The 13,403-nt window shown below is 31.4% G+C and overlaps 1 protein-coding gene across 1 annotated transcript; it reads left to right on the forward strand.

Annotated features, from left to right (window-relative positions):
• Window positions 1-5,692: 5,692 nt before the first annotated feature.
• Window positions 5,693-9,607, forward strand: LOC114759583 (protein NRT1/ PTR FAMILY 2.13-like). Its single transcript, XM_028948783.1, has 4 exons — window positions 5,693-5,780; window positions 5,893-6,110; window positions 7,107-7,699; window positions 8,743-9,607. The coding sequence occupies exons 1-4, from the start codon at window positions 5,693-5,695 to the stop codon at window positions 9,605-9,607; spliced, it is 1,764 nt and encodes a 587-aa protein (XP_028804616.1).
• The last annotated feature ends 3,796 nt before the right edge of the window (window positions 9,608-13,403 follow it).

Genomic DNA, 13,403 nt, shown 5'->3' on the forward strand with positions numbered 1-13,403 from the left:
TTGACCATCCTAGGAGTTTCACAATCAAGCTCTATGTAAAAGGTTTACAGATTTACTCTATCACCATAGTAGATAGCATGAATTTAGGGATTAGCACATTACATCTTTTGTGTTTAATGATCAAATTACCCTCTCTGATCTTCTTTCTTTGTCCTTTATCAACATGCACAACCTCAGCTTTGCCCCTCCAATTCCCTTTAGCATCTCCCTAAAAGATCGAGACTAATTCTTTGACCTAGCTTTACTTTCATCCTCACCCAAGCTCTTAACCTTCTTTTTGCTACAATGTAATAGGTCTGCTTCCTTTGCCGTGCTTAAGCCATGCTCCTTCAACTTTGTGAAATCTGCCAAAGAGAGAATGAGGTGAATAATCGTGACTTAGTACAATTTCTTCCAACTTCAAGTAAGTGAAGATTTTTGTTTTTCTAGTCAATCACACCCAAACCATGCCGAAACTTGAATTTTAGAGCCTCAGCTTACTTCTTTTATTATTTGGGTTTAGACTCTTGTCGTATCCGAATCCTAACCTTTTCGTAAAAAGAAAGAAAGAGGAGTTGCCACTAAAAATTTAAAAGTTTAATTTTGCAAACATAAAAAAATGGTCTATGAAAATTAGATAGGTAGATAGGATTTGGGAGTCGATTATGTGTAAGGAGGGTGTTAGGCATCTCACAACACCCATTCAAGAAAACATTTACCTAAGTCAATTACTCAAATATAATATGCCTATTATTATAATTTAATTACCATAAAAAATAAAAGAAATTAAAACTTTTTATTTATAAAAAAGGAGAAAAAAACAAAAGGAAAAAAATAAATTATTTACAAACTTAGACTTGACCTAGGATAAAAACTTAGAGCCTACATACCTTTTAGAGGATCAAAGCCTACGTAGCTCAGAGGTATAAATGTGTGTCACTCGATTGATGTCTTTTAGAAAAAAAGTTTATTTGATTTATTTGAAAAAAGGATTTTTTGTTGGTTTTCATTTTTTTTAATTCATGAAAACAATTTTTGTATTTTTATTTAGAAAATATTTTTTTGAAAGAAATTTTGAATTAGCCTCCCTATGGAGGTTCCCATAATAACTTCACATGGGAGAATGATTGTTCGAGCTTGTGGAGGTTCTGAAAACCTCACACGGCTTTGAAAAACATTTTGAAATTATATATATGTGTATACATTTAAAAAAAGAACTTTTTATTTTATTATTCATTTGTGAACAATGGGCCAAAATTATTTCCTTCCTTTTTATTTATTAAAAAAAACTTGTGCAACCACATTGGAATTCATACGGAGACTCCCATAGCACCACACAATTTACTAATGAATCTAGACGCTTCCAGATGTTCCAAAAACCTCACATAGTACATATTAAAAAAAAAAGAAGCGCTTTAGAAAATAAGAAGAAAGAACGTCTAAAATCAATTCATCATGAAATTCAAGTCAAACACAGCAGATAGGAACAGAAATCCATACTTGATGCTCTATTTATCAATTGGATAAAAACAGAGAAGACATTATGTGATAACTTGATAAAAAACTAAATACACATATCAAACAAAAAGACATGAACAAAAATGAAATAAAACAAATAAAATAATGGAAAAGAAGAAAAAGGAGAAAGTAAGTATCAAGATGAGTACACACAAGAAATAATAGCTGGGAGCATATTTACAGAGAAAAAATCAAAGGGAAGAGGAGTAGTGAGAATCAAATACAAAAATAATAACATAGATTAACTCAAATTATATTTGATTCAACCTTCTAGCCATCAATATTGTTTAAACTCACAAATGTGATAATAACCACAAGAACCTAGGTTTTCCTTAGTTAGAGGAAAGAAGATGAGCAATAGACTTCCCCTCTTACTAGGTCTCCTCCCTCCTTCCTAAACCCATGTCATTATCATAAAATAAAATAATAGAAGAACATTTCACCTTGCCTCCTTTTTCACAGAAATATTTTGGGTCCCTTCCTCCAACCCTTACTCTCTTATTTATAGGTTCCATCTAGGGTTTTCTAATTTTTCTTTTATTTTTGTTTTTAAATTTTTCTCAATTATGAATCATAATATAACTTCCTATTTAAGTACCAAATTATCATCAAATTGTGATTTTTTATTTTTATTTTTGTTGTTTTAATTTTTCACAATAACGGTACCAAAAAATATTCCCAAATTGAGAAGCAAATCATCTTAAATGAGGATTTTTGATTTTATTTTTTGAATTCTCTTATTTTTCTTCCATCCGATATTTCCTAATTTAGAGTTCAATTGACTTTTAATTCTCATTTTTTATTTTATTGTTATTATTATAGGGAGGATATTCTTAATTTTCCCTTTTGGTTTGCTATATGTTGGACTTCTCAAACTTAACCTTCAAGAAAGAATTAAGAAGAATATTACTCTTTTCACTACAAAAATCTGGACTTTCAGCGACCACTTTCAGCGGCAACAAAGGAAGTCGCCGCTGAAAATGTGACTTTCAGCGGCGACAATTCTTGTCGCCGCTGAAAGTCAGGCCTTTTCTGCGGCGACACACTAGTAATAGTTATGGCAGCGACTTATTATTGTCGCCGCTGTAGCTGCAACTTTCAGCGGCGACAAAAAAGTGTACACTACGGCGGCGACAATTCAAGTCGCCACTGAAAGTGTACACTTTCCGCGGCGACAATTCAAGTCGCCGCTGAATGTGTTTTTAGCGGCGACTAACTGTCGCCGCTGAATCTCCTTTCAGAGGCGACTCTTCCTGTCGCCAATGAAGCTTGCTTTCAGCGGTGACAAATTGTCGCCGCTGAAAGTTTTTTCACATTTTTTTATCATTTTTTTGGTAAAAATTTTATATTATAATCTTTTATTTGTATAATTAAGTAACTTTGATAATTAATGTTTTTTTATGTATTTTTGTGTTAGAGAGAGACTAAAAGAAAGATAATATGGTGTTTGAGAGAGAAAGGGAGAGGAAGAAAGTTTGGAGTGTGTGTTTAACACACATATCCCATATCCAAATGTTTGAGAGATGGAATAGAAAAACATTATGCATGGGAGAGAAATGAGATGGAGGCATGCATGAAAAAGTATGCAAGTTTGAGTGATGGGATAAGTAATGAAGTATAGAGTGTGTGTGAGAGGTGAGAGGTAGATGTAAATATTATTGGAAGAGAGATAGTCTGTATGTGTGAGAGAGAGAAGGATATTATAATTGAAAGAGATAACATAATTAAATATATGTGAGAGATTATTATAATTAAATTAGTGTGAGCATACTTAATTGACATAATAATATTTGATGATGAACATATGTATGAGAGGATTGAGAAATAAAATCATTGAAGGAGATAATATAATTAATTAAAAATGTGTGAGAGATATAGATAATAAAATCATGTATATAGTTAATTAAATATTATTACTATTTATATTTTTTAATTTAAAATGTGATTAATTAAATTTTGTAAAACATATACGGTTGCATATTATATATATTTTCTATTGCTCAATGGTTTCAATTAAATTCATTAGCCTGGTTGGCCATGCTTGTTCATTCCAGTGTAGAGGTCTTGTGTTCAAGTTTGACAAATGTCCATTTTTTACACATTAATTTTGGCTCTAAATTGTTTTTTTTTCATTTATTTAATATTTTTTGTGGGGCTCGAACAAAATTGGGTTATCACAAATCGGGTTTTCACAAATCTATTCTTGAATAGGAGTGTACTAAATGATCTATATATGTGTGTACGCGAGCGCGCGAGGGCGATTAAATGGTGTAGTCTAACTATATAATTTTTTTTTTTAATAAGAGTTAGAATATCCTCAAACCACATTGGGCTTGAGATCAATTTTTGTCAGTCCGGAAGCATTAAGATCTAACTGCATAATTTTTATTGTTTTTGTCATCAGCTGATGGGCTTACCTTCTTTATTGCATGAGCCTCGTCAAATGCTAAACTGATTTTAGTTACAATTTCCATGCTTCATATACTTGTTAAAAACAGACCTTTTTTGTTTCCAACTAAAACTTACATGAAAGATTAATTGATTGCTTCCATCTATATCCATATATCCCTATTTAAAGGGAATTTTTGAAACAATAAAAATTAATGACGTTAATGATTACAGAGATAATTGTTATTATTAGTTATTTTTCAACAACTAACAAAACAAAGATGCATCAATTCAAAAACTTTGGTGAGCAATCTATAAGTACTTTTATAAGTATCCTCTGATCTTAGAAGCATATCTTGATCTTGATGAACTCCCAAAATTCAAATCACCTAAGCTTTTCTTAAAGATAAACGTTCTGTCTTGACATAATCACAAGCAACTGAACATGCAAATCCAGTTGGCGTTGACAAGAATGCCCATGAAAATTTTGAAACGGTGCTCCAAGAACATCATGAGCGTTAATTGGAGCACGCGTCCATTAACTTTTAGAAGATAAGCATATGAGGCCTACCATTAAAAAGTAGTGGAAATTCGCTTAAATAAACAGCATTAACATTTGTCTACCATTTTGAAATTTTTCCAGGAATGATTGCACCTAAGAAAAATTATGGTATTAGTTGTGTATTTGCGAATACTTCATTAAATTTGTACTTTAACCAATTTTATTATTCATTAATTTTTGTAAGGGTAAGGTACATTTAATACTCTAAGGTATTTTCTAAGTACCACTTTTTTTAATATAATATGGAGCCAAATTTTTTAAGTAGCACTTATTAGTATCATAAAGTAATTCTTAGAACAATACCACTCTAGTACTCATTGCACAAGTTATTTGTAGGAGCACATACGATCCTAAATATAAGTTGCTTATAGGGTTATCAATCAGAATTTTACAATTTTAACCCGATCCAATTTCTATTCAAAAGAGAAAAAGAGGTGAGAACGATTTATAAATATAGAAAAAGAAAAAAATTTAACAATGAGAAATTTGAAAAGTTGTATCAATTTAATATACTCGTTGGTAATAAGGACCAGAGCGGTATTACTCTTAGAGTATATTTTTAGGAGCAATTTTACGCTTATACTTTTAAAAATAGTGCAATTTTAACCCCATTATTAATTCTCAAGACCCAAAAGTATTGTCTTAGTTGCATGACTAACTAGCATCCAAAAATAAATTGTTAGTGCTATTTTGCCCTAAAAATTACTTCTGAAAAAAAATACTCCCTCTATTCTTTAATACAAGGCTCATATAATATTGAAATTGTATTAGAAAATCGTACTAAAAATTTTAGAAAATCGTACTAAAAATAATTTTAGAACATTGACTGTACTTTAACTCATTTTCGTAGCTAGACACTGTTTTCTTGCAAGGCCCGTTAAGTTGAATAACTCTTATATATTCCCGATATATCAAAGACATGCACGACAAAATACATGAAGTGAAAAAAACTAATCATAATCAAAATATCTTATGTGTGAAACACATTGCAATAAGCTCCATGGTAGCAATTTATAAGTGGCAAAAATAAATAAAATAATAATAAAACCAAAAAACCTACCTGCTACCACCACCATTAATTTAATATAGTATTCATTTCGTTTTGTTTCCTATAAATCAGTGCGTGAAGTCGATCTCCTTGCTTATTCCCTCAACCCAAAGCCTTTCATTAGATTCGGTTACATCCTTCAAAATAGTCTTTTCGATGCTAAAGTTTTCTAATTTTCTCGACTGTGAGTGAGAGATATGGCAAGTCATGAAGATAGGAACAATAACTATGGAGACAAAACCCACAAGAAGCCAGGCGGATGGAAGGCCGTGCCTTATATTCTAGGTCTCCCCCCCCCCCAATATATGTCTCTCTTATCTCTTTAATTAATTTAGTTTTTCCGTCTCTCTTTGGAATCATAATGTGTGTGTGTGTGTGTGTGTGTGTGTGTGTACAGGGAATGAAGTGTTCGCGACCTTGGCAGTGAATGGGATGTTTGCGAACTTTCTGGTGTATCTGACGGGAGAACTTCACATAGACACAGTTTATGCTGCAAATATTATGAGCATTTGGTCTGGTCTCTGCAACTTCGGCCCTCTTATTGGCGCCTTCATTTCTGATGCATACGTCGGTCGCTTCAACACCATTGCTTTTGCTTCCATCCCCAATCTTCTGGTATAATACATAACTCTCTGCTTTCTCTCTCGCTCTCTCTCTATATTTGTTTGTTTGTGTGTATGTGTGTGTGTGTATATATGCGTGTGTGGTGTGTATATACTACTTCCGATTGTTAATATAAGAGTTAGTTGAAAATTTAATTTGATAATAAACATAAGATCTCAATTCACCTTGTTTTTAATATTTATCTATTTTTCTCTCGAGTAATTCTTATGGTGATTACAAATGTCAAGGAGTTTAACAATGATATTTTAGATAAGATAATGTTTATTCATTACAAATAACCAATTTAATTAATTTTTTTAATATTTGTAAATTAATTATCTAGCTCTTATACTATGAATCGGAGATAGTATTTTTCCTAAATGGTAGACTTGCATCAGTGTTTTTCCTAAATGGTAGACTTGCATCAGTGCGGGTATTACTTCATCTTTTAACTGTTTAATTAAAAAGTGAGACTGGTTACTGTTCAAGGTCATGCTTTAGTCCACAGAGCGTCGCACTACATATATAAAGGTCAAGTAAGAAATGATCAGTAAATTAACATTGAACATATCTAAGCAGCGCATTTTATCATATTTTTGGGCACTACAAGCAGTGAAATGATTTCTCCATTTGATATATATGGAATATTCTTCTATGTGGGGACTCAAGTGCCCTTCAAGTTCAATCAACCAGTAAATATAATATTTTTAAAATAGCTGTAATATTCACAGGTCATATATATGATAGGATTCATCTCACAACATACTACCGTTCGGTTATTGATTAAAAAAAAAATTGCTGATATTGAAATTTTAAATATCGATGAAGTATTCTTCAATATTGACCTATTAAGTTTAATTTTTAAAAATAATAATGTTTGACATAAAAAATTATAATTAGGATTAAAAATATATTGAATATTAAAAGGTTGAATAAAAAATTTATATAAAATTAAAGGACCAACCGTACACTTTTTTATCTTTAATCAATTTCCATTCAACAATGCAGGGAATGATGGTTGTGACACTAACAGCATGGTTACCAGAATTGCACCCTCTACCATGTACACCACAACAACTAGCACAGGACCTATGTGAGAAACCCAAAAAGACTCATCTTCTTGTTCTCCTTCTGGGGTTTCTCTTATTGTCCATTGGCTCTTCTGGTATAAAGCCTTGTAGTCTCCCGTTTGGCATCAACCAGTTCGATGCATCGACAGAAGAAGGAAGGAGAGGGATCAACAGTTTCTTCAATTGGAGGTACACTATAACGAATTTGATATATTTGGTAACTCAAACTGTAGTGATGTATATTCAAGACTCTGTGAGTTGGACTCTGGGTTTTGGGATCCCTACTTTGTGTACGTTGTTGGCTTTGGTGTTTTTCTTCGTTGGTTCGAGGATTTATGTGCATGTGGAGCCAGATGGAAGTATATTGTCTGGAGTTGCTCAAGTTCTTGTTGCTGCTTATAGAAAGAGAAAAGTTGAGCTTCCTTATGATGAAGATGAAGATAAAGATAAAGATGGAGTAGCCTTCTATGATCCTCCTTTAAAAAAGGGCACTAGCGTCATGACAAAGCTACCTCTGACCAACCAATTCAGGTATACCATTTCTACTTGGTAAAAGTATATTAGCTCTAATCCTTAATATAAGATTCATTTAATTTATTTGGTTAGATCAGGAAAAGTAGTTAAATTAGCTATTTATTAAAAATATGTATTGGTTTTCCTTAAATACCCTCTTAAATCATTTGGATTGAGACTACCTTTGATGCAAAGTTGCAAACTCTCTAACATATGCAATCAGTGGGGTTAGTTTGGATAAATAAGAGGGATAATATGGATTGAAGTATTATATTTAGAATTAAATTTAATCTCAACTAGCTCTTTTATTAGGGACCAAAAGTAGTTTTTTTTAATCCTCTAACTTTAATCTATAAAGTTTTTTTTTTCAGTTCTCTCTATCTCTAACACTAAATCATTTTTTTTGTATTAATAATTGTTATTTTTTTAAAAATAAACTAAATGGTGGTATTTTTTTCAATGAAACTACTTGTAGTGTTAGGTTATTAAAAATTATTTTATAAAATAAAAAAGCAATATAAAATATTAAATTATGTAAAGTTAAAAGACGAGAGTTTGCTGCTGTGTATTAATCTAACGTAGGCTAAACGTGCAACGGCCTATGCTTTTCTGTTCCCTTTCTTCTGCTAATTTAATTTTTTCCCCTGAAAAATTGATGAATTGCAAACCTCCAACTCTTTCCATCTAGTCCTTAATATTCAAGCTAAATAACTAATGTGTATAAATTAAAAAAATACCTCAAGTTAATTATCTATAAAAATGTGTATTGATTTTTCTAAAATATCCTCATTAATTATTTATATTAAAACTCTGCTTTGATAGATGCCCCTTAATATGTATATCATCAATAGTGATAATTTGAAGAAAAATTATGAAATTGGGAACTAAGTGAATTAAGATCTTCATATTTAGGATCTTAACTAGCTCTTATATTTAGCGGGAAAAAAACAATTAATAATATAATTCTTCCATGAGAATCAGTAAGATAAGCAAGATTACCATAAGAAACTCAAGTTTGAGCTCACAAAACGGATTGTAACTTTCTTTCTTTGTTTTTTTAGGGTATTAAACAAAGCTGCTATAATAATGGAAGGAGAGTTAAACCCAGATCGAAGCAAAGCAAATCCATGGAGACTAGCTAGCATCCAACAAGTAGAAGAAGTGAAATGTTTCGTTCGAATCTTGCCGATCTGGACAACTAATATCCCCACCCTAACCTCCATAATACTTCTAGGAATATTCACAATCTCACAAGCCCTAAAAATGGACAGACACCTCGGACCCAGCTTCCAAATCCCCGCAGGTTCTTTCTCAGTCTTCTCCTTCCTCACCATAGTCCTTCGGGTCCCACTCTACGACCGTGTCCTCGTACCAGCACTTAGAAAAACTACGCACCATGAAGGAGGCATAACGTTGCTTCAACGAATGGGAATCGGTTTAGTATTCTGTGTTGTGTCCATGGTGGGAGCCGGGTTCGTGGAACAAGCCCGAAGGGGTTCGACTAACTCAAAACCTAACAGGCTCGTGATCGCGCCAATGTCGGCCATGTGGCTCGCCGTGCCGTTGATCCTAATGGGTATGTGTAAGGCATTTTATATTATTGGAAATGTTGAGTTTTTAAACAGACAATGCCCAGAACACATGAGGAGTATTTCGAATTCGTTGTTGTATTGTTCTTGGGGTGTGGCAAGTTATGTGAGCACCTTCATTATGACGATGGTTAATCATCGGACGAATTGGCTAACGAACGATTTGAATGTTGGGAGATTGGAATACTTCTACTATCTCATTGCTGGGCTTGGAGCTTTTAATTTGGGTTTCTTCTTCTTCGTTGCTGTGAGGTATCAGTACATAAATTTTAAGGTTCAAGATGATGATGATGGTGATGGTGATGTTGAGTTAGCTGAAACCAAAGCTTCTGTATGAGGTGTCTTATGCAATAAAATTGATATTAATAATTTTCCTCATTCAAGATATCATTAGTATTATAATCAATAATATATCTATATAGACACACACGCACAATGAATATCAAGTGATACACGCACATATTAGATATAGTATATTTGCCTTAACATTCCTTGATTAATTTATAAAATTAATGGATCACAATAAAACCTAATATGAACTTAAAGAATTAAATATACACTTTTGCATATTTATTGGGAAAAATTATTTTGTAATTTGGGCCCAAAGAAAGAATATACTCGCCAAAAAATTTCTTAACAAGTTAATCACAAGTTCTAATTTAGAAAATAACAAGATATTTGTGATGCCCGTTTGATACCTTTTGGCAATTAGTTTTGTTTTAAAACCTAATAATGGCTCTCCCCGATTTTAGGACTCAATTGTGTACTTATGTGAGTATGGTAGACAGGATATACGTGTATGTTTACAAACGTGTTCAATAAATTAACATATGAGAGGAGAATATAATATAAGAATTGAGTTTTTAACAAATATTTTGCAAGTAATATGGAGATATTAATAACAAGCAGTGGAGTTTTTAGTAAGCACATTTAAATTATTTTGGAATATTTTTAAACAAAAAATAATATAATGTTAGAATAAGTTATATGTGCCGTGATGCTAAGCTTAGTATGTGTATAGTATATCCCATAAGATGCGTATTTGAGAGTATATATCTAATCGTTTAAAATATTGAATCCTAGTAATGTGGAATTAGATTTAGTAAGAAGCTAATTTATAATAAATAAAAAGACTCGATTCTAACTATCCGTCTTTATTGTACGAACCACCTAAGGGCTTAATTAGTGGTTAATTGGCTAGATCACAAAGTGGACCAATTGAGCTCGAAATACTACCTCTTTAAAAATGACCCTTAGAGAGGGGCATCCTGATTGCAAAGCTTCAATTCAGATTAGTAGGTTGCTCAGATATCTAGTAAAATAAAAATACATTGTTTCATTCAAGAGAGTTGAATGATTGCTCAGATGCAATCCCTAGCTAAAAACAAATCCAAAACTTATTTTAGGTTTTTATCATATACAAATATAATAAGTAAAAATATATTTTTATCATTTAACTTTTTATAGTGTTTCTGTTTGGGAAAATTCCTAATAAAGACAAATAAATAACCTAAGTATTTATTTGGATTATTAAATCTCTCAAACTCTTAATCATGCCACATGACTCAAAGAGGAATTTTAAAATCTTATGAAATGACTCAAATGCCCTTTTTTTAAGAAACCAAAAGATAATTTCAAATCAACATGTGTTTTATTTTGCAGTTAATATGTTTTAATTCTAAATTAACAACTTGATATCTCCATGATACACTTGTAGTAAATTTTTGAATAATATTTGATTACAATACAATTTTGAAAATTAATAAGCTCAATTACATAGTTAACAAGTTTCAATTTTAAATTAACAATGTTATGTCTTCAAAAACATCACTTGCAATAAGTCCTTAAATAAAATTTGATCATAATAGAACCTTAAAAATTAACATGTTCCCTTTCAAAGTTAACACATTTTAATTCTAAATTCACAACTTTCTATCTCTATAGCACTTGCAATAAGACTTTCAATCAAACTTGATTACAATACAACCTTAAAAATTAACATATTTCATTTTGTAGTTAACACATTTTAATTCTAAATTAATAACTTTCTGTCTCCATAATATTTTTAGATTAAAGAAGGAAGATTTAATATATATATATATAAAAAACAACTCATTGTTACCTCATTGATCAATTTTTTGACTTTGAATAATAAACACTAGGTTTCCATTGTTAAGAGTTCTTATGCAACGCGGGAATGATAGAGTCATTTCATGAAATTTTAAAATACCTCTTTAGATCATGTGACCTGATTTATGTTTAGACAAATTTAATGACCCAAATAAAAATTTAGGTTATTTAAGTGTTTTTTCAAAAGGGTTTTCTTTTTTTTGTTTTGTTCATTAATTTTACAAATTATTTTTTCAATCCTCCAATTCTAAGATTGTTAATTTGAAATGATGATTTTTTGTGTCAACTATTGTTATTTTAAGAAATTAAACTTAGGAAAAATCCCCAAAAAAAAGACTGTTGAATTTCAAAATTTCAAATCAGTATCAGTTACTGCATTAGTAAAGAAAATAACTATACTTGAAAAGCAATGGACAACATATTTTCTTAGTAATTCCTGATTTAGAATTTTGAAATTCAAAAATTACTTTTTTTGGGGATTTTCTTTTAAACTTAATATGTTGGTATTTGTGAATGTTTTGTTAACATTTAAACTTTTAATATTATCATTTTTTTTTGTTAATGAAATTGATAATGCTAAGATGAAAGAACCAAAAAAGCATTGTATAAAGTTTTAAAATCAAAATAAAACTTAGTACAAAATGAAAGAATCAAATGTAGAATTTTGCCAATAAATGCAACACCTCACTTTTATATACTAATAGGATCATTTTAACGTCTGTGAATCACTAACGCCAGGTTTCCGTCCTGGAAAAAGACAGGGAAATTTTTTTTTCCTTTAACATTGGAATCCGTTGATCAAATATTTCAAACCTTCAGATAACTGATGAGTGATCCAATATCAACCCTGCTTTCAACTTAATCTATTATCACCTAAAATAATTTCATACTATATAATCTTATAATATTATATTAAAAATAAAGCAACGCTCTTGGTTGACAGCATATACGTGCACCTGGCAATGCTCACTTCCTTCTTTTAGAGGATACAAAATAATATTTCCATAGAGCAAGTAAAGTTACTTGCCCATATATTTTGCTATACAATTTACAGAATTATAACAGGTATCTCTGCTCTTCAACCAGCCCACCTTCTTTTTAAACAACCTCTTTGTCCTTCGGGCTACTAGCTTTCACTGTTCATCATAAATTGGAGGGTGAGATTTGAACGAATCCCCGTAGTAGTAATTTCTATCAAACAAATGTGTAGATTACATAAAGCATGCAAAACAAGCCAAAGTGGAACATAACCTTGCAAGCTAATGCAATTAAGCATTTATGCGCAATGACAGATAGACAAGCTGAATAAATAATGCGCAAATAATTGGCAATCACTGCCCCATGTCTATTAGACAAGCTGAATAAATAATGCGCAAATAATTGGCAATCACTGCCCCATGTCTATTAGACAAGCTGAATAAATAATGCGCAAATAATTGGCAATCACTGCCCCATGTCTATCAGCTACACGTGATCACGGCTAAATAATCCATGCAAGGAATTAAGGATTACATGTTCTCATGCTTTAGAAAAGCAATATGGCACAAACAGACATGCAGCAATCATACACAAGTGTAAGGTAGGAAAGAACTACTACCTGGTCCGCATCCCTCCAAATCAAACCTTACCATTCTCCCTTCTTTCTATTTCTTGGTGGGCTTGAGCAGATATAAAAACCTATCATATTAGTAAGGTAGATCAATACTTCATCCAACTGTATCTCATAAATTAAATAACTCTTTAAATCCCAAATCTTCTTTAATCTCTACCCTTATGTAGTAGTTGATCATCCTGGACAATTTTTCTTATTCAAACTATGGAGGGTTTCCTTCCTTATCTCAACCCATACAGTTACTTTACTTAGTAACATTCTCAATGACTTCACCTAATTCTAACTATCATTAGCTTCAATAATGCTCAAATACTTCCCAATCTAAAACTTCTATATATATCAATCAATACATCACCCATTCCATAAACCTCGCAGCCTAACCTCCTCCTGG

This window comes from Neltuma alba, unplaced genomic scaffold, assembly GCF_004799145.2.
Source record: "Neltuma alba isolate B1F8T4 unplaced genomic scaffold, ASM479914v2 tig00010867_pilon, whole genome shotgun sequence".
Taxonomy (NCBI): Eukaryota; Viridiplantae; Streptophyta; class Magnoliopsida; order Fabales; family Fabaceae; genus Neltuma; species Neltuma alba.